Source organism: Emys orbicularis, chromosome 7 (assembly GCF_028017835.1).
Source record: "Emys orbicularis isolate rEmyOrb1 chromosome 7, rEmyOrb1.hap1, whole genome shotgun sequence".
NCBI lineage: Eukaryota > Metazoa > Chordata > Testudines > Emydidae > Emys > Emys orbicularis.
Window position 1 is genome coordinate 13252461 of NC_088689.1, and position 25204 is coordinate 13277664.

Here is a 25204-nt window from a genome sequence, read left to right on the forward strand (position 1 = left end):
TCTGAAGATGCAACACACCAATACGTGATGATATTAGCTGGCATGATATAACTTTCAAAGACCAATCCTTACTGACAATAAATCTGACTCCTGCAACATTTCTAGCACCATCTTCCTTTTCGAGCCTCACAGCGCTTCCATCCTTCCAGTTGACTTCCAACTCCTTCTTTCATCGGGTTTCGCTGACACCAAGGATATCGCATCTTATCCTTTTCTCCTCCTCCATCAGATGGTTTAACGTTTCTTCCCTCACCAGCGATCTACAGTTGTAAGTACACACAGCGAGGGTTGTCCTTTTCCATGTTGGCCTAGCACCTCACATTTTTAGCAGCCTCTCGTCACTCAATTTCCGCTCTGCCACCGTAGAACGGTTCGATGACGTGCAGGGAACTAAATCCCATTTACTCGTGTTGTTTTAGCCGTTAACTTCAAGCCATCCCATTGGCTAGGCGGGTAGGCATGTGTACCTCCTCAAGCTTAGCTAGCCTTCAACCTCTATGGAGAAGGAAAACGCTCTTTCTGAGAGAGCAATCCCCCTCCCTGGATTGGATAGTCTGACACCTTTTGTAGCATGGTTAGACCTACCAGGGTATACTCCCCACTACCATAACTGTCAGACGGCCAGGGCCAGCGCTGCGCCACGATGAGGCGTTGAGGTAGGATTTTGCAGTGGTTTTATTGGAATACTGCAGCAAAAATATTTAGTTCTTATTTAGTTAGCTGGAATATGGTCGATATGAAATAGAATTCCAGTTTGTTTTGCGTTATGCTAATCATATTGTCCACAGTAGAATTAGATGTCTGACTTTTCCAAACCTGAAATTAAGCAGATGCTTTTCAGTATAAAAGAGCGTCTTTTTTTTAGTAGAGTATATAAAAAAAATCCCCTTTTTACTACAAGAAACACACCTATAAATTTCAAAGCAATAAGATTCCATTTACTGTGCCACAAAAGCAAATATGCATTTTTTTCAAATTTATGTCTTAATAAAATATCACCCCAGGAAATGTAGCATTTTCAACAGTAGTATCAAAACTAGGATCACAGTGTAAAGGAGCCCGATGCAGTAACAAAATTGCCTATCTGAAAGATTGTACAGGACCCATTCTTCTGTTGCAAAATGTTGCTGCATAACTCTAAGTGATTATGCTTGTTGTATTAGCTTTTTTGCATTTGGCATCATTTTACACTACCGTTCTGAAATAACCATGTATCTAGCAAGTAACGAATTTGACATAATACTGTATTATGAGTCTAATGATTTGCCTTGCAAATAACAATAGAAGTTACCAACTGAAATAAAGAATAGGTCGCTCTCCCAAAACCTCTAAGTTAACAATTAATTATTGTGTGAGATACTGAAAACAGATGTTTAAGCTTAACTCTTCTTAAATTTCCCATTTTTCCTCATTTTTAGGGTATATTCAAAGAAATTCTTATTTATTAGTTCCTACCCATCCGTAAACTCTTGGGGAAACATTCCATAAAAAATTACCATGTCACTTACATTTTGTGGCCCTGTGTCTTCATGACTGGGCCACAGAATTTCTTTGGTAATTTTAGGACTGTCTCCACCCACTGACTGTACTGTTAGATCTCTAGGATAGATATTCAAATATGTCTAATATCCCATGTATAGACATGGAGTGGGTGAAATCCTGGCCCTGTTGAAGTCAATTGGAGTTTTGGCATTGACTTCAGTGGAGTCAGGATTTCTCCTAAGATATCTAAAATGAATAGGTGTAAGATCCACAGTCTCCTTGTAGCAGGAATGTTATTCTATTTTGCATCTTGTAAAGGGTTGCTCATGTTGGTGTTAAATAAACAAATAGTTTTTACAGCACCAATGGACCTCATTCTTAGCAGAACATAGCTTGCCTATTCGTTCACCTGATGAAACCATCCCAGGCTCCTGCCCAACTCTGACAATCATCTCAGCTCCCTGCTACCTCCTTTCCTGATCCCTCCTAGTTATCTGCTTGCTGCTAGTTTTCCTTCTAGTCTCCCAAGTTTCTGTGCTCTACACAAGTTGTTGGATGTCCTTCAGGAGCATGATTCCTGGTCTGCATTGAGAGGGAAGGAAAGTTGGGAATCCTATCGGGTACTGAAGGAGAGAGATGAATAAAAAGTTTACATGTATTTGAATTTTGGGTTGCTTGGTTATTGGTTTATTCCTCCTTTTTAATATCCCTTCCCCCGGTTTTTCTGTATGTGACTAAAATATTTAATATTTTTTAACAGTTTGCTTGCTCTTTGTAGTCTTTAATATCTAAAAGCTCCTAGTGGATTTTCTATTTTTTAGGGTTTTTTGTTTCCCACTTTTTCTGGTTACACATTATTATATTATATATTCAAGGAAAAGAATGAGGAGTACTTGTGGCACCTTAGAGACTAACAAATTTATGTGAGCATAAGATTTTGTGGGCTAAAACCCACTTCCTACTGTATTTTCCACTGCATGCATCCGATGAAGATATATATACACAGAGAACATGAAAAAATGGGTGTTGCCATACCATTTTTTCATGTTCTCTGTGTGTATATATATCTTCCTACTGTATTTTCCACTGCATGCATCGATGAAGTGGGTTTTAGTCCATGAAAGCTTATGCTCAAATAAATTTGTTAGTCTCTAAGGTGCCACAAGTACTCCTCGTTCTTTTTGCTGATACAGGCTACCACTCTGAAACCTATATTATATATTGTATATTGTACATTATATATTTAAAATTTCCTTTTGAGTTTTCCTTAGCTTAAAATTTATTTTAAATTTGCTGTGTGGTTATCCACTGTTTTATGTACAGTATGTTTTTTCTCTGCTTCAAAGCAGTTATGTATTGATTCAGTTTCTCTTTTTAAAGTTTTTAATCCAAAATTTATTTTACTTTCCTGTGGAAATTACATTTTCCCATAGAATTTAGTTAAATATCATACTTTTTGCATGTGAACTAATTATTCTAGTAACAAAGGGGGAGACTTTCAAATGTCTTTTAGGCGCCCAGATGTGTCAAAGTCAATGAGAGTGGAGCATCTAAATGCCATTTGTATCATTGAAAAAATCTTTCCCAATGTGGTCTTTAATAATTAGCTTCCAACATTTTAATGGCAATGCATGTGCATAGATAGCAAACTTATGTGGAATTTTGTATTGTTACAAAAAACAATTGGGAAACCCTGTCTCTCTCAAGGTGTAGAAGTGTTCATGGGTTTGAGCCCTGCCTTTTCAATATAATTTAAATAGGCTCCATGAGATTTCCAAATTGTGTTGGATATATGATTAATGATGAATCATAATTTTTATTTTATTATTACCATTAGTAAGAATCCTTCATTTAATCTCTCTTTTCCAGTGGTCTAATAGTCCCTGAGGTGCGGGGAAATGAAACTGTTCCTGAAGTAGTTACTACATCTGGCTATGTGTTGCTACACTTTTTTAGTGATGCTGCTTATAACCTAACTGGATTTAACATATTTTACTCGTAAGTATTTGTTTTTTAAAATAATTAAGTTATTTTATGAATTAGGGCTATAGTGTTCTTCAGGAGAATTACATACTTGTAGACTATATTTGTCTTTTGATTGGGTTAAAGATATTAATGATGTCAGGAAATTATTCACACTGATAAGTCTTTCATTCCAGGACGTCCAGAAGGTTTTTATGGGTTGAGAGTGAATGATAGAAGTTTTTAAAAGCAGTAAAACAAGGTGAAACATATTTCTGCATAGAATGCCCCAAACCCTTGTCAGTGGGGACACTTAGGGTCAGAGTCTGACCTTTGCTCATGTTGAAGAGCACTTTACTATGAGTAGTTGGAGTCAGTGGGACAGGTTGTGCAAGTAAGGGGCTCACAATTTGCACGTCGATTCTCTGGTAAGTCTAGACAAGCCCTTAGCTTCTCTTGGATAAGCTAAATATGTTGAGAGTCTTATGTCTCTTAATGTACGTCATGTTTTCAAGATGTAGAATCATTCTTGTGGTTCTTTGTGAATCATTTACATTTTTTCAATTCCTCTTTGAAATGTGGACACCAGAATTGGACACAGTGTTCCAGTAATAGTCTCACCAATGCCATATGCCACGGAAGTACCACTTTTCTACTCTCTCAATATTTCCTGTTTTTTTCCATCCAGTGATCGCTGTCTTCTAAGCCCCAACATTGCTGGACCAGATCTGAGGTCCTTTGAGTCAAATACCCAGTCTCTGACAGTGGCCAGTACAGGTGCAAGAACCTCACAATAGGTATTTGTGGGATAATCTTCCTCCCATATTAGGTCTCATCCTGATCCTAATAGTTAGAGGTTCGTTTAAGCCTTGAACCAGAACATTTAATACCCCTCCCAGAATGTTGTTGTTAATGATAATAACTAGATATTCTGGTTATCTAATGTTCAATCCCTTTTTTAAATTTTAAATTCTTTGACTTAACAATTTCTGTGGCTATGAGTTCCACAGTGTAATTGTATGTTGCGTGAAAGAATATTTCCTTTCATCAGTTTTTAATTTGCTAATTTTTAATTTTATTGAATGTCCTGTTCTTGTTTTATGAGGCAGGGAGAATAGACACTCCTGGTCGATCTTCTCAATAGCTTTCATTATTTTATATATATTTTTATCATGTTCTCTCTTATTCATCTCCTTTGTCAGTTAAATAATCCCACTCTTTTCAAACTCTCTTCATATGAGAGTTTTTCCATATGCTTGATCATTGTTGTTGCCCTTCTCTGAACCCTGTCTAATTCTGCCATATGCTTCTTGAGATGGTGGGATTAGTGCTGCACACAATATTTTAGAAGAGGTCTCACAATTAACTTATATAATGACACTATAATATTGTCTGTGTTGCACTTTATTCTGTTCCTTATACATCCTAGCATCTTGTTTGCTTTTTTGATCCCAGCTACACATTGAGCAGAGGTCTTCATTGAATTATCTACAAGGAGATTGCTCAGATTCTCACGGAGGATAGGTCCATCAATGGCTATTAGCCAGGATGGACAGGGATGCAAAACCATGCTCTGAAGTGTCCCTAGCCTCTGTTTGCCAGAAGCTGGGAATGAGCGACTGGGGATGGATCACCTGTTCTGTTCATTCCCTCTGAAGCACCTGGCGTTGGAACTGTTGGAAGACAGGATACTGGGCTAGATGGACCATTGGTCTGACCCAGTACGACCATTCTTGCATTCTTATGTTCTCCTGTAATTTACAGTAGTTTTCCTTATGTTGCTTTTACTACATGAGGGAGTTATCCAGTGTTTGAGAATCCTTTGACCGTGTGATGTTGTATATGCAGTTAGACTATAATATAAAGAAGTCTTGAAAGATATTCTTCCTTTTTTGGCATGTGTGATTGCAGTTTCGTCACACAGAATAATCTACTTACTCCTTTCAGGTGACAGCAAGAAAATATAACCATCTAAACAATTTATCGTTGTTGTAATTGTTTTCCCCAGTTGTTCCCAAAGTTCTGGGAACCTGTCTGCTTATCTTGGAAGTCAATGACAATATGACATAGCATTCTTAACTACGGTGTGTTCAGTATTCTTTTATAGCTCAAAAACACTAATTATTATGTTGGAAGAGTCATAAATAACTGAAAAGTTGCCATCTATCCTTCAGTGTATATGCAAAGGGAAATTAATTAATGAATCCTTACCTACTTCCTCTGCCCTCCTGTTACTGATTTTATAGTAAAGAAGTCTCAAACTTAAGCTTTTCACTAGCCAGCTTTCATTGCTATGCTTACGGAGAAGATATGATTACTATTCTTTCTATTTCTCAGAGAGACTCCTTCAATACTTACTTAGGAGTAAATTAAGTCTTATATGTATTTTGGGTTTACCAAAACTTCTGCTGCTTTGTCTCTTTCTTCTTGCACTATTTCGATAAGCTCTTCTTCAGGGACCTGGACAGATAGTCCTCTCATCTCCCACCTTCAGATGGATTCTTCCTCTGCCCTTTGCTCTGTTTCTGCATTGAATTTTTTTTTTAAACAACTTAATTTTGCTGCTTGCCATCACTCTCCTATGAACTCTCAAGTTCTAGACATGATGATAGGCTACCCCACACCAGGTGCTTGTTCTATGCCTTCCAGGTAATCTTCCTCAAGTGGGAGAATAGAGAAATAACGTTGTTGGTACTGAGCCATCTAAAGAAGATAAAGGAAGCAGCCTGGTTATTTAGTCACTGTATTGGGCCTGGCAATACACAATGAGCAGGACTTTCTGCTTTCAGAGTCACCACACAGCAAGGAGACGAAAGGCACCTTCTGTTCCAGATCTTTTTCTTCCTTCTGAATGCCACATCAGTGCTGTCAATCTGGCCCTTTTCACTAGCACTAATTAAACTTTAAAACCCTTAATTTTAGAAGGATGGGAGGGCGGGAGGAAAGCTATTTTGCTTTAATTTGTTGCTCAGCACAGGTACATTCAATTATAAATATTTTATAACAGGGGCTTTGTATCATGGCTTTACGGTTCTGAGAAAAAAAATAAGAAACTATATTAAAGCATATGAAAAAGCCATCCTGGCAGACGTGATGGAAACACTTTATACTGTTAACAAAATAAATATAGGGAAGATCCAAAACTGAGTTAAAGCACACAGCAAATTACAGAAACAGAGGCTTCCACACACCACAGGGTTAACTTTATTGGAAGGATAATATAAAACCAGGGCCGGCTCCAGGCACCAGCGCAGGAAGCAGGTGCTTGGGGCAGCCAATGTAAAGGAGCGGCAGTCTGGGTCTTCAGCGGCAATTCGGCGGCGGGTCCCTCACTCCCTCTCGGAGGGAAGGACCGGCTGCTGAATTGCTGCCGAAGAATTAAGTGGCGCGGTAGAGCTGCCGCCGAAGTGCTGCTGATCGTGGCTCTATCTTTTTTTTTTTTTCCCCCCCCCACTTCGCCGCCTGGGGCGGCAAAAAAGCTGGAGCTGCCCTGTATAAAACAACTTCTGTTACCCTCCACTGGTTATTAAAAGGTAACATTAGTTTTATTTAGAATATAAAGAACCGGTTAAACAATGTCTAAAGAATTTTAGCCTTTGTGTTTTTCCTTCTTTCATGGATCTTTGTGAAGTTTAGATTCAGTTCTTGGTGCAGAGCCAATCCTGCATAGTGCAGCACAAGGAGGCCTCTGTTCTGATTCTGTCACTGACTGTGTGGAAGCCGAGTGAGTAATTTAACCTTAGTGCATCTCAGATCCCCTGTCTGTAAAATGGTGATTATATTTACTACATTTGTATCCGTGATTGGAGATTTTCAAATAAAAGGAGCTGTATACTGCAAATGCAAATTATGATTGTAATGTGTCGTATGAAAAACTCTACCCAGCTCTCTCGTTTCTTGGTTGCCTTATTTTATATATTTATTTTTTACAGCATTAATTCCTGTCCTAACAATTGCTCAGGGCATGGGAAGTGTACAACTAGTGTTTCCATTCCAAGCCAAGTGTACTGTGAGTGTGACAAGTATTGGAAAGGCGAAGCCTGTGATATTCCATACTGTAAAGCTAACTGTGGGAGCCCAGATCATGGCTACTGTGATCTGACAGGCGAGAAGCTGTGTGTGTGCAATGATAGCTGGCAAGGTAAGTTATTAATATATATATATATATGTATGTGTGTGTGTGTATGTCTTAGAATCAAATCTATGTGAAAGAAGAGCCCTCATTTATGTATCTTATCTGCTATGCAAATATAAATCTTTAAAACGTAAATGTAATCAGCTCATTTAAAAAATACACTTTCCAAATGAGCTCAAGAATTGTATCTGGATCTAAATGTACTTTGGGAACCTGGTTTATTTTAATGAAATCAAAGGCAGGTAATTTTAACTGAAGTTTACTATTTGACTTATGAGTGAGTCTATCATAAAATCAAAGATGATTGGACTGAAAAGACCTTCTGGATCATCTAGTCTAACCTTCTGCATGAAGCAGCATTCTCCTCTTTGTATTAGTGAGTGTAACGCCGACCACCTTGGATGTCATCGGCAGGGATCAAACCTGTGATCTTTTGAGCCAAATGCACAAGCTTCTACTACGTGAGCTGACACAAAGACATGTCTCTTAGCCAAGACTATAGCAGGCTCATCAATCTCTAGCTGGCCTAGTCACCACCAGAGGGGGACAGAGTGCCTGTCTGAGCAGACAGGTTACATAAGTATAAATAATAATGAGTCCCTCCAAATTTTTGAATATATTAGGCATCTTTAAAGACAGCTATCTCCTTAGCCTAATTTCCCTTTTTGTTTATAATTTTTTTATTCCTTATGGATCCTATGTTTTTTCCCTTTAATTATCCTTTTCCCATTCAAAGTCAGTGTTTTACATTTCGAGTACATAATTCACTTATGAAAATGGGACGTAGGCTCCTAAGACATCTAGATAGTTTTGAAAATTTTACCTTTAGTCTAAAGGCCTCTTAACAATCCTAGCAGGATTAGCTTCTTTCTTGTTTATATTTCTGTTTTTCCTCTTGAAAAGGCATGGTTAAAATTACTCCATATAACAGATTTGGTCCTGCATATAGTGGTGGTCATTGTTTGTTACTTGAGTGACACAAATAATTTACTAATTTTTACTCCTGTTAGCACTCAGCCAATACACCAAAGAGAGAATGAGACGTGTTAAATTTTTTGTGAATAATATACAGTACTGTTTTGTAAATGTCAATCAATACTGCCCTGTAAATCTATTTAAGGCAATAGAGTGACATTGGGATCATCCAGTGCATGCTCTGAAGACATGGTTGGTTGGCACAGATGTTACTGAGGCCTGTAGAACCTTTTTTTATTGGTAATGATGCATACGAAAGGAAGCACCCAGATTCATTCTTGTGTAGTCCAAGTGAAATTGCAGAACTGGGAGTTAGAAAATCACTAGTTTACTTGTGCACTTAGTATATGTGATACTGAATCACTGACAGACAATGAACATGAAACAGAAAATTGCCAGTTCAGCAAAATCACTTTTCCTGGTAGATCCACTCTTTAAGAGAAGACTGACTATGCTGCGTGGCACCTTTTCCAGCAGAAGGAAATCATAAATCTAAAATCCTAACTCCGTTTTCTTAGCATATTCTCTTCATCTAACAGTCATCTCGCTAAACCATTCATTCTTGCAATAGGTAGGCTAACAGACGATAATTTGTTCAATGATTAATTTTTTCTCAAAGTCCTTGAAGTCTTTGATGAATTTTTCTCTTTGTTCTGTATGTTCCCATTGTTCTAATGTGGATGATGAGTGGGTTTTCTTTAATGCCCTTCACAATTCTTTCTGCCATTCCTTCAGCCTGGTGATATTTGAAAGCACTATATTTTGTTTCATCATTTCTTACTTCTAAATGCTCTTTTCTACAATTCATAAACTTTTTCAGTACCTTCTAACTAAGTTGGCATCTGTAAAAGCTGTCTGATGTCTTACCATTCCTGCTGCTTTACCAAGTACTTTAAATATTTGGTAATTTCCTGAAAACTTGTAAAGGTATTGCTTTATCCATTGTAAATCCGTACATTCTATCCTTCTTAGAAATAACTTCCTGTTATCTCTTGCTTGCACATCCTGTTTTGTTTAGTTTGTTCAATCCATATGCACATGGGAGTTATTCTGTTGGACTATATTATCTGGATCAAGTTGTCAATTTATTACAAAAATCTTTCCCTCGTTCAGACAAAAAGAACATGCAATATTATACGTGTATGGTATTTTTTTTGACTATGGTGACATCTTGTGGATACTGTGGAAGAAGCGTCTTGTTGAAGAACCTTTCATGTACATTGATAATACTTCCCTACATCATAGGAGTGTTGTGAGGATAAACACATTAAAGATTGTGACACATGTTGAGATCTACTGATGAAAGGTGCTGTGTAAGAGTTAGGTGTTATATTAGGTATTAGAATAGTAAAGATAAGGACTATGAGGAAAGAGAAGAGAGTACTCATTGGAACAGAATACAGTAATTGTTTTTAAAGCCTCTTCTAATCATGGGTCTGAGAGATCAGAAAAGCTATTTTCCTTAATTTGGTTTTATATGAGATTGGAAGCCATGCATTTTGCTGAACAAGGAACTAATGGTGTAAATGTTTTTCAAATCAGCTGCTGCTCATAAAATTATAGAATTTTGCCCTGACAGTTGAATTAAATGTTTATGGTCTGAAAACTCTATTTAAATTATTTGACATCTGTTTATTTTTAATGGAAGATATGTATTTTCTTTACTGTAGTAGAGACAGTTTGTATTAATAATACAAAAGACAGAAAACCCAACAGTCCCTTACAGCAGCCAGTGTAAAGGGAGACTAAAAGGTCACGGAAGAAAAACCCATTATAATGGAGTTCCATAGTCGTCATAGAGAAAATGTAATGGGTCTATGCTGTTTCCTTCCTGATCCTTGTTGCAGGTATTCTAATTCTAACCTATAATTATACCTAATTGGGATTGCCTAGGGAAAGGCGTTAGACTGGAGCACACTTCACTTCACCTAGCCTGTGCTGGCACTACAGCTCATAGAAGGCTGTTACAAGTCAGAGCCATTTTGAACAGATGTCTTTACTCTTAAGTTGCACTGGGGACTGGGCCTAGAATTAGGGAGGCACAAATCTGTCTTAAAACCACCTACTCCCTGTCTTTTCCTGTACCTAGCACAGGAACTGAAGAACTGAGATAATCTGGCTTAGGCAACAGTATTGACTATTACATTATTGGAACCACTTTAAGGAGTTTAGATTTTTAATAAGATAACTTAATAGGATGCTCTTATGAAAGATATCCCCAGTGGCTAAAGAACTGTATTGTACTTGATACATTTTATTATTGGAAAATCTAATAAAATTTGAGAAACATAATTAAGAAACTCACTAGCAGTAAATGGTCTAATGACTGTTTGAACTATATTTAATTGGCTAATCAGATCAGATTACTTTTCATTACTATGTTTAGAGTTGTCCAGATGCCACAGACATACTTATGCACTGTAACTGTAAGAAACTAATACATTAAAAATGAACTTTACCATTGCTATCCTTTGTTTCTAGTATTTGCAACAATTTTATAAATGTTTTCTCAATATGGCAATTGTTTTTATATTCCCTATTCAAATAAAGATCCTAACAGTCTCCCAGTAAAAGATTATCTGATTCCTATAGTAGTATTTCTCCAGTACGACATAGAACAGTGGTGGGCAACCTGCGGCCCATCAGGGTAATCTGATTGCGGGCCGCAAGACATTTTGTTGACGTTGACCGTCCGCAGGCACTGCCCCTCGCAGCTCCCAGTGGCTGCGGTTCTCTGTTCCTGGCCAATAGGAGCTGTGGGAAGTGGTGCCTACAGACAAAGGGACTGAGAGCTGCGGGGGTGGTGTCTGTGGATGGTCAATGTCAGCAAAATGACTCACGGCCTGCAATCAGATTACCCTGATGGGCCCCATTCGGCCCGTGGGCCACAGATTGTCCACAGCTGATGTAGGACCATATGGTGATATGGTTGTATTCATATGATGGAAATTAATTTTTTTTTCTTTGTGGAACCATATTCCATACTAACCTTTGGGTCAAATATTCAGGAAAAATGATCCTAAATATGTCAAGTTATACTAATAAGGAAAAAAAGATTCTCTCAAGATTCTCTCATTGTTTTTATGCCAAACAAATATGATCTTTACTTTGTCAAAACATTTTATCTTTGGACTGTACTCTCATACTTGTAATATGTTTAAAAGGAGAGAGAGAGGAAAAAAAGTTTGAATAAAATAAAAATGGGAGAACCTTTTAAACCCTCCCCTCCATTTTGCCTACATGATAATTCCTGTAGTGTATTTACTAAAGGAACACTGTATGTACTAACAATTTTCACATGCAAAATCATGCTTGAAAATTTGACATTCTTTACATTGTTTTAATGGGTTTCCTTCACTCAATCTTCAAAGACTTTGGGCTAGATTCTGATATCCTTATTCACCTTGAGCTGTACCTTACTCTTCAAGTAGTTCTACTGAAATAAAGGCCAAGGCCCATGAACTGTTCTTGAGGAATAAGGTCTGTCTTATAAGAATGATAGTTACATTGTCAATTTTTAGGCCTCCCAAAAACCCATAATGTAAAAAGATTTGTAAGATTTCTTCAATTACAAATCTTGCTATGATTTATCACCTTTCTAAATTGGGAACGTTTCCATATTCAGTACAACCCAAGCCATGCACTGCTGCTGTGGACAACAGCTTGGTTGTGCAGTTTTGTTGTGGGTTGGTTTCTGACTCTGGTCATGTTTGCAAAGGAACAAAATCCTTATATATTTAAGTATGATAAGACTGTAGCTCAGTGTAAAATAAGTGCAACATACACCCTCGCAAATAGCAAATGTTAACGTTGTCCCATTGGATTCTGCATTGTAGAATCTATGACATCATGTTGTATGAATTCTATCTAATTTTTATTGCACATCAGGTTGTTTGGGGTTCACTATGGTCTTCCTTATTTAGTTCAGTGCAACAGCTTCAAGCCCTAGTACATTTCCAGAAAATGCACCAGGCTGTGGCTCTGGGGGTCGCTGTCTTCCCAGACATGGAGGCATCTCTAACAAAGGCTGTACATTATGAAACTCTGAGTGTGTTGGTGTCTCTGAATAGTTGATGTCTCATCACTGCCATTGTATTTCATCAGACTAAGTGATGCAGCTGGGATGCAATGTTGAAGGAAATAAATCTTTATTAAGTATGCTGAGAGTCCAGCTTACATGCTATGTCTCTAGATTTGGTCTGTTAACAGCATCACCCCATCTTGCCTTCCTGAGACTCTGGTGTCACACCAAACCCGATCCTTCCTGAAAGTTGACCCTCTTTCTCTAGTTGCACTCATAGTATAAGGAACCAGATTCACTGATATCCCTGGAATTTAAGGTTGGGGCCACATGGAGTGTAGAGTTTTGGTGTCTTTGCTTCTCAAATTTCTCTTCTTACTGTAGCTGAATATGTGCTTCAGGAAGGGGGCTGCTTCAGAGAATGGGCAACTTAAGTGTTTTGTTTGCAGCAACTGCACCACCCAGAGCTCAGCAGTCTCTTCCCTCTGCAAAGTGAAAACAGCATCACTGAGGGAAGACTGCATTAAGTGGTGGTTTCACCTTAAACAAAATAGTGCTTTTCTCCTCAGTGGTGAGGGATCTGGTGGTTCCAACCATTTCCTGTCTCTCTGAATCAGAAGAGAACAGCAGGCTGAGAAGAATAGTCCTAGTGCTATGCATACTGAGTGACAAGAGGTTATATAAATCCTACCCTTTTTCCAGATGGGGAGAGATTTGCAGGGAAGGCAAGCACTGTTCATGGTGTCTCTTTGGGGGCTACAGGGTAAGTAGAACTTCATCCTGTACTTTTAAAAATATTGCAAGTCCTTGTTTTCTGGCCTTTTTAACAACCTAGAATAAGACCACAGGCGGGGGAACTTTTTGCTTACCTCCATGCTACCCCTCAGCATGGAAGGAGTACTACATAAACATCCAGAAAGTCTCATCTCGTTGTCCTTCAGATTCCTCCTTAAAACTCTCCTCTGCTGTGTTGTCTACAAAAAAAGTTGACAATGGTTAGGCAGTTGGTTTACTGTGACCACAGCTTTTCATGTGTCATTGTTATCTTATGCTTCTCTGTATGTATGTTTTTCATAGAAATGTAGGGCTGGAAGGGACCTAGAGAAGTCTTCAAGTCCAGCCTCATGTGCTGTGGCAGGACCAAATAAACCTTGACCATCTCTGATGGGTGTTTGTCCAATCTCTTCTTGAAACCTTCAAGGATTGGGATTCCATAACCTCCCTTGGAAGCCTATTCCATAGCTTAACTACCCTTTATAATTAGAAAGTTTTTCCTTATATCTAACCTAAATCTCCCTTGCTGCAGATAAAGCCCATTTTCTTGTCCTACCTTCAGTGAACACGAAGAACAATTGATCCCAGTCCTCTCTATAACAGCCATTAATATATTTGAAGACTGTTATGAGATCCCTGCTCAGTCTTCTTTTCTCAAGACTAAGCATGCCCAGTTTTTTTAATCTTTCCTCATAGGTTTTCTAAACCATTTTTTCCCCTTTAATTTTCATTGCTCTCCTCTAGACTCTCTCCAATTTATCCACATTTTTCCTAAAGTGTGGCTCCCAGAATTGGACACAGGACTCCAACTGTGCCGAGAAGACTGGGATAGTTACCTCCCATGTCTTACATATGACACTCCTGTTAAGACACCCGAGAATGATACTAGCCTGTTTTGCAACTGCATCACATTGTTGATTCACATTCAGTTTATCCATTGTAACCCCAGGTCCTTTTCAGCAGTATGACCACCTAGCCAGTTTCCCCCCATTTTGTAATTGAGCATTTGATTTTTCCTTCCTAAATGAAGTACTTTATTATATTTTATCTTGTTGATTTCAGACCAATCCTTTGATTTTTGTCAAGGTAGTTTTGAATTCTGATCCTGCTCTCCAAAATGCTTGCAACGCCTCCCAGTTTGGTGTCATCTGGCAAATTTTATAAGCTGTGACATAGTTCCGAGCCTGTATTGGTGGGTCCCGCACTTCCGGGCGGATTCAATGGCCTCAGAAGCTCTCTAAGGCCCTCAATGTGACCTCCCTTTTTTTGTGTAGCAGCAAAAGGTTACAGCATTATAGAGCTACTTTCATCACCGGCCAGTATGGGAGGTGGGAAGGGGGAATACCCCACAGTCTTTGTTGCTCCTAAGAGCTCAGTAGGTGCAGTCCTGCCTCCTGCCTAGGCCTAGGCCTGCTTCCCCTCTCAGGGGGTTGCTGTAGAGCAAGGAGGTGGGAGGGAACCCGGGCCCACCCTCTACTCTAGGTTTCAGCCCAGGGACCCTAATAGCAGTAGCTGTTGGCGGCTTCCTTTTCACCACTGGTGCTGCTTTGATTCCTGGGCCACTTTCCCATGGTCCCCTTTTCCTAGCTGTACCCTTACTTTAGGATTCAGCAATGCTTCCTCTCCTCCAGTTCCTTCCACCTGGGCTCTCTTGAGGGCACTGGAAGGAGAGCTTTTAAGTACTATGAGTGGGACCTTGATTAGTTCCAGCTGTCTCCATTAGCCTAACGGCCTTAACTGACCCTTTGCTGGTTAATTGGAGTCAAGTGCCTGCATTAGCCTAACTACCTTAACTGGTTAATTGGCGTCAGATGTCTTGATTGTCTTGGAGTAGCCTTTGTTTGGCTACCCAGGGAACAGGGACCTGCTCATCCTGAGGCTGATATATTTGCCTTCCACTACTCTTTTATAGCCTTCTGGTCTGAGTCCGTCACAAAGCATGCTCTCCATTCCATTATGCAAGTCATTAATGAAATATTCACTAGAAAGGAACTCAGGACTGATCCCTATGGGAACCCACCAGCTATGCCTTCCCAGTTTGACAGTGAATCATTGATGACTACTCTTTGAGTATGGTCTTTCGACCAGTTGTGCACCCAAATTAGAGTAATTTCATCTAGACCACATTTCTCTGGATTGTTTATCAGAATGTCATGTGGGACTGTGTCAAAAGCCTTACTAAAATCAGTTTATCCCTCAGTTCTCTCCTGTCTTATACTTACCTAGGGTACATCTACACTACCCGCCGGATCGGTGGGTAGTGATCTATCTATCGTGGATCGATTTATTGCTTCTAGTGTAGACATGATAAATCAATCCCTGATCGCTCTGCCGTCGACTCCTGTACTCCACCGTGGCGAGAGGTGGAAGCGGAGTAGACGGGGGAGTGGCGGCAGTCAACCCCGCGCCGTGAGGACACGAGGTAAGTCGACCTAAGATATGTCGACTTCAGCTACGCTATTCTCGTAACTGAAGTTGCGTATCTTAGGTCGATTCCCTCTCTTCCCCCCCCCCCCCAGTGTAGACCAGGCCCTAGTAAACTCTTCTGAGCATGGATCATTTTTAGTGGGTTGTAACCCACGAAAGCTTATGCTCTAATAAATTTGTTAGTCTCTAAGGTGCCACAAGTACTCCTGTTCTTTTTTTATGTTTTTGACAGTGCTTAGCATAGTGGGACCCTGATCCATAATTGGGCTTACAGACCCCTTTTTTAGCATTTCTGTAAATCTAAAAAAATAAAATAAACACTACTTGCAAGAGAACATTTTTGTTACAAACACACTCATAGTTTTTCTTCATTGCAAAGTTAGCTTGAGGTACAATGCGAGTGTTGCACCTAATGTCACTCCCATCCAAACACACATCTCTAGCCCAAGTTAAGTGGTTAACCTGTTAGGAACTATGGGTTGAAGCTCGGGTAATGCTGATGCCTGAGCTAGTGAGTGCAGTGGGGATGCAACTATGGCTTACTGGAGTGCTTGAAGGCCACACTGCCTTCCCAAAATTTCCTCAGGAATGTTTGTGGTGTCGTCTTCTCCTGCCCTAGAACTGAAAGTTATCTCCAGCAGTACAAACACCCAATTTTGGTGTTCAGACCCTGCTTAGCATATGACTCTCTGCCATGTAGCACCTATGTAGCATCTGTTTATAGCTCTGCACTCTCAAATGTCCAGTCAGATGGTGTCTGGTGAGGACGGATCATCCTCCTAGTGTGTGGCTAGCTGGCCTGAGGCTGATACCAAAGTTCTCGTGCAGTTGTGGTGTGATGCCATCAGGACTTATTTTGGATCCAGGACTTACAAAAATCTCTTCATGAATCTTTCTGAGGAAGGGATCCATTGGATTGTCCAACAGTGCCAAGAGAGGATAATATCTGTGAAAGCTCTTTACTTGCTCGGCAAAGAAACATAGCTCACAATCTAGTAAAAGTCCTGAGACCTCTCCATACTCCCACTAATTTGATAGGGATCTGTAGAGAGCCCAAAGTACAGAGCCAGTCTACACCTTGGGCATCTCTAAGGCCCATGGGGAAGTTTGTGGGCAATGAGTGCAGAGTACCCGGAGTTCTGTTGTCCCAGTCCTGCTCCCCAAATAATTTTTAAGGCTTTTAAAAATAATAAATACGAAGTACTAGCCATTGTTTTGATGGGCAGTTATCCTGGAATCCAGCTTCAGCCTGCTGCCATCAACTCCCTCCATGCTACCAGGTCCTGCAGCCAATGACATTTGGTTGGGGGTTAGCCAGTACCTGGATGATGGATAGTGCAAAGGTCAGATGTACCCAATGCATTCCATCCTTGTGCAGGCATGGTGGAGGGATGACTGTGCACTTTCCATACTTGTGGCATAGTACTGTACCTCTTGTGCACCTACCACCTTCGTGTGCATGACATACCTGGTAAATATAGCTGGATTGCCAGTGGTATTTACTTTGAATAATTTGTTTTCTTCACTCTGTTTGGTTTTGTTTGTGCAAGTACTTTGACAGCAGTAGAGAGGGTGGGGAACTTCACAACATGTATTTTATTGCAGTATCATCTTCACAATATACAGATGAGATTTTCATATAGGTACACGGATATAGAGCAACAATATGCTCAGATAGCTATCTCATTTTCCCCTTCCTTTGTTTCGTCCTTCTGTATGTGGTACCATATTCTCTTCAGTTGACCAAATGCACAGTCTACAATAACCCTGCACTTTCTCAGAATGTACATGAACCTTCTTTAGCCAGATGTTCTCTTGTTAGGGTAGTTTGTACAGGATTTTCCTAGAAGGATTGTTTGTGGACTGGTACTAAGTCAGTCAGGGAAAATAGTTTTTGGTACCAGTCCAGGAACTATCCTGTTACAGTAATTTATTCTAGTTAGTTTGAAGGAAAAACAAACCCAAGATCTAAGTTTTTACTCTCTTTGAATGTTAGAGTTGAATATTATTGCTTTGGTCTCATCAACTTCTCTGAAAAATGACTATTGAAGAATCCATCCACATCAGTCCCATTATTATTGAATTTAGTTGTTTTTTGTGGAAAGCGCTCTTGGTTTTTGCATTAACTGGAAAAAAATCACAAGCAATGGATATATCCAAAAGACCAGATCCCTCTCATTTTTAGCATTTTCCATCTCAGATATGCAAGAAAATAACTTATTTAGGTGTTAAAATTTGTTCATTTGTTCCTATAAATATGGACTATATATTAAAGGAGGTAGAGAGGTGGCATCTCTTCCCTCTGTCCTTATTGGGGAGAATAGAAATAGCCAAAATGAATATCTGCCCAAGAATGACATATCATTAGCCTATTGCCTTTCAAAGTCTCTCCTTTACTCTTTGCTCAAATATACCCTGGGCATGGGGTTGCCAGATTTGTATCTATATTAGCTAACATTCTAAATGCACCCTATTGTAAGGTGGTTTCCCTCAGTAGCTCTGTATATACACTGGCCTAAATTACAATTGAAATCTATGCCATTTGGTTCCCTCTCCTTTTCTATACCTTAGGAGGCTACTCACACCCTTATGGAAAACTCCAATCTTTGCATCTACCTGGGGCATCCTTCAATGCATTAAGATGATCACAACATTCCATCTTACTAATTCTCTTCTTGTACCACTATGGAATAACCCATGCATCAGGATCAAGGCCAACTCCATGCTTAAGAAAATTTGGATAGAAAAAGGTTTAATAAAAATTAAAGATCTAATACAGGATGATAGAGTGCATTCCTACAATTACATATGTAACAAATATCAGGTACCACTGTTTCAGAGTTCCTTCTTCCAGTGGCTATGCTCAAGGATTCATGCGAAGATAGGGGGCAATTGGTCTGTTTCAACATTCTCATCTCTAGAAGAACATGTTAAGAAATATGGAAACAGAAGCTTTGTAGGAATTACTTATAGGTGGCTTAATGCTTTGCGTTACCCTCTCAATCTCCAGCTCAAAGAAAAGTGGGGAAAAGACTTAGCCTTACTATCACAACAGTATCCTCAGAGGACATCTGGCTTAATGTGAAAGATTCTTCAAGTTCTTTATCCTTACGATTCTTCCAGAACAAGATATCAAACAGATACTACTTAACTCCGTAATGTTTAAGCCTAGATTGGCAACGAACAGTGAATGTTGGAGATAGAATCAATCATATGCCAACCTTTCACACATCCACTATACCAAAATGCATGTTGTTCTAGAACAATATATTCAGTTCTCTCTCAAAATCTTTTAGGTGTTGCTATCTTTCCTTCCCTGAGGTTGTGTATTTTACAGGTGCCGGATGGTATTACCAGTTAACATTAAGAATTTATGGATTGCAAAGAAAACAAAAGAAATTGTATTTTTCAATTCACGTCATACAAGTACTGTAGTACAATCTCTTTATCGTGAAAGATGAACTTACAAATGTAGAATTATGTATAAAAATAACTGCATTCAAAAATAAAACAATCTAAAACTTTAGAGCCTACAAGTCCACTCAGTCCTACTTCTTGGTCAGCCAATCATTCAGACAAACAAGGTTGCTTACAATTTGCAGGATATAATGCTGCCTGCTTCTTGTTTACAATCTCACCTGAAAGTGAGAACAGGCATTCACATGGCACTGTTGTAGCTGGTGTTGCAAGATATTTACGTGCCAGATGCACTAAAGATGCATTTGTCCCTTCATGCTTCAGCCACCATTCCAGAGGATATGCTTCCATGCTGATAACGATCCAAAGCAGTGTGGACTGACGCATGTTCATTTTCATCATCTGAGTCAGATGCCACCAGCAGAAGGTTGATTTTCTTTTTTGGTGGTTTGTGTTTTGTAGTTTCCGCATCAGAGTGTTGCTCTTTTAAGACTTCTAAAAGCATGTTCCACACTTCGTCCCTCTCAGATTTTGGAAGGCACTTCAGATTCTTAAACATTGGGTCGAGTGCTGTAGCTATTTTTAGAAATCTCACATTGGTATCTTCTTTGCATTTTGTCAAATCTGCTGTGAAAGTGTTCTTAAAATGAACATGTGCTGGGTCATCATCTGAGACTGTTCTAACATGAAATATATGCAGAATGCAGGTAAAACAGAGTAGGAGACATACAATTCTCCCCCCAAGGAGTACAGTCACAAATTTAATGCATTATTTTTTTTAACAAGCATCATCAGCATGGAAGCATGTTCTCTGGAATGATGGCTGAAGCATGAAGGGGCATACAAATGTTTAGCATATCTCGCATGTAAATACTTTGCAACGCCGGCTACAAAAGTGCCATGCGAATGCCTGTTCTTACTTTCAGGTGACGTAAATAATAAGTTGGCAGCAGTATCTTCCATCAATGTAAACAAACTTGTTTGTCATAGCGATTGGCAGAATAAGAAGTAGGACTGAGTGGACTTTTAGGCTGTAAAGTTTTACAGTTTTGTTTTTGAGTGCAGTTATGTAACAAAAAAAATCTGCATTTGTAAATTACACTTTCATGATAAAGAGATTACACTTCAGTACTTGTATGAGGTGAATTGAAAAATACAATTTCTTTTGTGTATCATTTTTACAGTGCATATATTTATAATTAAAAAATATAAAGTGAACACTGTGCACTTTGTATTCTATATTGTAATTGAAATCAATATTGAAAATGTAGAAAAACATTCAAAAATATTTAATAAATTTCAATTGGTATTCTATTATAAGTGCGATTAATCGCGATTAATTTTTTTGAGTTAATCGCGTGAGTTAACTGCAATTAATAGACAGCCCTATATTTTTTTTAAAATGCCCTGTGAATTTCCCATATGCAGGAAAAATAAATAGAGGTGGCAGTCATATGAAAAAATGGAGAGTAATACATAAGGCTCCAACACTGTGGTGCCATGTAGAAATGGGTGAGAGAGTTGCTTAGCAAGTCCCACATGGTGGGCTCATCACCACGAAAGCTTGACTTCCTGCTGATTTAGGATGTGATGACCTAGAAGGGGTTATGACTGCCCAGATGCTATTGGGTTAACATGCAAGAAGGACATCTCTTAACTGTTACCATTTTAAAAAGCAACAGCGTCTGCTTAAAGTAAATCTGCCATTTTATAAGCATCCAGTGTAAAGAATGCAGAGTGAGCAAATGCACCACTGTATTCTGAACAAGCTGAAAGTGACAGGCACTGCTGGAAGCCCTGTTATGGGAGAATTACAGTAATAGAGCTCTGTGGTCACCAGTGCATGTGTTGCTGTTGAAAGGTTGTGACTGGATAAGTAAAGCAACTTTCTGCACAAATAGCACAGCTGGAAAAACACTTTCATACCATGCCTAACACATTCTTTCTATAGAAATTATACCAAGGGTCTTCACCTAGAGGAAAAGAGAGCATCCTGCCACAACGTGTACATATCAGCAAACCTGTTTGCCTGTGGTTTGGGATGAGGTAGTTCTGGTGATCACAGCTGACAATATTGACAAGCATTTACAAAATAGAGACTGAATTTACATGGTCTGTGAAGTGAGCAAGTTGCATTTTATCAGAGTGCTGATGGTACTGTACCCCATGTTCCCCAAAACACTCTGAGATACCTCAGAACCATTGAGAAGTCCAGCAGGACCAAAATGGCAATCCAACTGTGATGCAAATTGCCTCCTGGTTTTCGGATCATGATGCAGGAAAACATTTGTGTTCAAGCCCACTTGGAATTAAATAGCAACCAAACAATTTCTCAGTCACACACCCCGCCTCCCCCCGCAAAAAAGAAAAGAAAAAGGTAATTGGCGAAGATTCCTTGTTAATTGTTATGCATTAGAAGCGTTCTTGAAGAAAACGCTAGTTTGAGGGTGGTTGCTTTGTTCCCAAGTAAATAGTTTATTATGCCTGTCACAAATAATGCCACATGCATATGACTTGCTTTAAATAGTTAAGTCCCATAATAGAGAGGATGGTAAAAGGCGGCTTGAGGGAGCCCAAAGCAAAATAATTTTTAAAAAACATCCTTACCAGAATCCTGTCAAGGCAACTTGGATGAAAGAGTTTCCAGATTCCTGATGGACCTTCATGCTAATGGGCCTGGAGACACTAGTCCAGACCCTATATAAATAAACTAGAAAATATAAAGGAATTTCTATAACTTTTGTGGGCTAGAGAATTTTTTGTCTTTCTAGATCTCCAGAGAGACACTGTGTACCTGAAAGGATGTTTTAAAATGTCTCAAGTTCATTACGATTCAGAATATTTTTTATTGTACACATTTTGATAATGAAATAATTTGGGGATGTATTTGAGAATTTAAAAAAACCTTATTTATAGTTTATAAATAGTGTAGTCAAAATACGCTATATAAAAATTGTGTATTTTGACTCCAGTAAGATGACATGAAAAACCAGAAGCAGCTAATAACTACAAAACCTTTGTTGGGATAGTAGGATTAGCTAAATTTATTCCTACTGCCCATATGAACAATAGAGCTCAGAAGCCTATATTGAACAAGTCAATATTTTTGTTTTCCTAGTAGTCCCTAAGGAACAGATTAAGGTCCAAGACTATAGAAGCTGTTTTCTCATTAGGTGGAAATTGATTTGAGGACTTGAACTACAGAAGCAGATTGCCACTTTGGCAGTTCATTAAACTCTTCAATAAATAGAAATTTGATTCTTTCTCTCATGTTGTATATTTGAGTAAATTACTATTTTAAACATATAGAATTTTTTTCTACCTTGAGTGTAATGTAATTGATTTCCAATTCAGTCTTAGAAGGTAAAAATCTCCTTTCCCATAGACTGAGTGATCCATTATAAGGATAGGAGGAAAATCCAATTAAAAAAAACAACAAAAAAAATTCACACATAAAGTAATACATGGGTATTTCTTAACTTTTTACAGCTACCATGCGATGTTTCAGACAAAATGCATATATTGTGGTTTTTTGAAGTTTCCATAGCATAGATATATTTTCTTTCCAACAATGTTGGTAGTTTATAGTATTTGTATTTACTTGGGAAAACAAGACCCATATGTGGCATTTGTCAGCACTCCCTTTATGACCCATATTACTAAGTCTGGGTAAGGAAATAGGACAAACTATTCTACCATGCAAAAGCATCTACTCTTTAAGTGATTTTACAATAAAAATCCATGTTAATTGTATCTTTGTTGTTGTTTGTTTAGTTATAAATTCCTCACATATACAGTCTGATACCTAAGTTGTATTCATGGCTTTAGATTTAGATTAGTAAAATGTAATGGTTTAAGAAAGTTATTATGCATGAGATTTTTTTAATTGTTGATCATGGGAATGAGATTGTAGGGTTCATGTACTTTTAAGCTTTGAGTGTTGAACTTCATATTTGTTCTTTTAAAAACCATTTTCTCACATAATCATTTTACTGTTATGTACAGTGAGATTTATGTATTGAACACATTAATTGAATTTAATTGTTTTTTTTATGATCTGTCTTTATAAATTGAAGTCTGGTTTAGAATAACTAGTGCATCATTTGTTTTTCTTAAATATGTTAACTACTAATTTTCACTATTACTGATTTGTGTATTTTGTTCAGTGTTTGCCACTTGGTGTCACTGTTTACCACTATATTTCTGAGCCACAGTGGTAAAACTAATAAAAGATGTAAATGTCCTTTAGTTATCTGACTCTGGGCCTTGACTCAGCAAATCACTTAATACATGCTGAACTTTAAGCATGGAAGGCCTTCTCTAATCAATTAAGCACTTAAACATTGGTTTAACTTTAAGCACCTGAGTAGTCCCATTAATTTCTGTCTTAAAGTTAAGAATATTCTGAAGTGCTTTGCTGAAACAGAGTCCAGGTGAGGTTAAACTTCTATTAGAGTATGTGTACTAATGCATAAAATATAATTTATTAGAATTGTTCGCATTTTCATTAGAACCTATGCCAATACCATTAATCTTTTCTGGCCACAAAATAAAAGGAAAGATAGTAATTGAGCTTGTACAGCATTTAAGAAATAGAGTGTAATTTGTGTACAAGCAATCATGATCCTTTTGTTATTTAGGAAGTAAAGTTGACAATTTATGTGCAGCTGAGGACAACATACAGATGATGTTTTCCTGGCAATCGTGTGTGAATTTCTAGTCCTTATGAGTCTTTCAATAACCTATACACTTTCTCAGTTTTTCCATAGAGGATAATATAATATGTATAGATCATTTACTTGTAATAATTATCTTCTATAAAATACCAAGGAGGTTATTTTAAGGGGAAAAGTTCATATTAATTTTGGGCAGAGTTGAAGTTAGATTGACGGGGTGCAGAGGCATCACCTCATTCCCAGTACACAATGAGTTAACTCCAGTTTCCTTTTTCTTTCTCCTTTGGCATGTGTTAAAGAGAAGGGCTGTAAGAAGGCTGTGGGAGAGACAGAGGGATAGGAATGTCTGTGGATTGGGCAGTCTTTTATTTTTCATGAAATCATAGACTCATAGGGTTGGAAGGGACTGCAAGGGTTATCTAGTCTAACCCCCTGCCGAGATACAGGATTTGTTGTGTCTAAATCATCTAAGACAGAGGGCTATCCATCCTCCTTTTGAAAACCTCTAGTGAAGGAGCTTCCACAACCTCCCTAGGCAGTCTGTTCCATTGTCCTATTGTTCTTACCGTTAGGAAGTTTTTCCTGAGATTGAATCTAAATCTGCTATGCTGTAGTTTGAACCCATTGCCTCTTGTCCTGCCTTCTTTGGCAAGGGGTGTGTGTGTGTTGTTTGTACTACCATGTTAGGGACTGAAAAATAACCTTTTTTTCTCCTTGTCAATACATCCTTCCCCACTTGGCAAACATTTACTTTGTTGTGTTTTTAGTGCGGCACTACTCTTTTTATCTTTGTTTATTCCTTTGTCTTTGAAACAACATCTCTGGTAATATCAGCAGGAATGAATGGCTCTGGGAACAGTACTACAGTAGATAGTGGAGTTCACATATGTTATGTTCTTGTGATCCCAGCAAAACTGCTTTGCTTTTTAAAATGTATTAGAAAACCAGTTGTGGATTTCAAGTATACATTTAAAATTGATGCTTAGACTCTATAGAACATTTCTCATTAGATTGTAATAATTTTATGGTCCATACGAATTTGGGCCTAAACCAATTGACTTTCTTCCTTTGATATTAGTTGTGTGAATTGTTTTGACAACTCAGCTGAAAAGATGCAAGTACTTAAACAGTAAAATAAAATTTACCAATCCACCACCACCAACAAAAAACCCAGAATAGACTTTTGATGCTAAGTGCATGATTTAGGTATTTATAATATAGAGGTTAAATGGGCATAAGCCATTGAAATCTCACTTACACTTTAGCCGGTGTATACAGGTCAGACTAGATAATCATAATGATCCCCTCTTGCCTTAAATATGTATGAATCCAGTT

The 25204-nt window shown here is 38.4% G+C and overlaps 1 protein-coding gene across 1 annotated transcript in view; it reads left to right on the top strand.

The window, feature by feature from the left end:
- The window catches only part of ATRNL1 (attractin like 1), a 1044719-nt gene that overhangs the window by 116740 nt on the left and 902775 nt on the right, over positions 1-25204 (top strand). Inside the window, exons 4-5 of the mRNA XM_065407744.1 lie at positions 3352-3480; positions 7377-7585. Of these exons, the coding sequence (XP_065263816.1) occupies positions 3352-3480; positions 7377-7585 (338 nt within the window). The remainder of the gene's footprint in view (positions 1-3351; positions 3481-7376; positions 7586-25204) is intronic.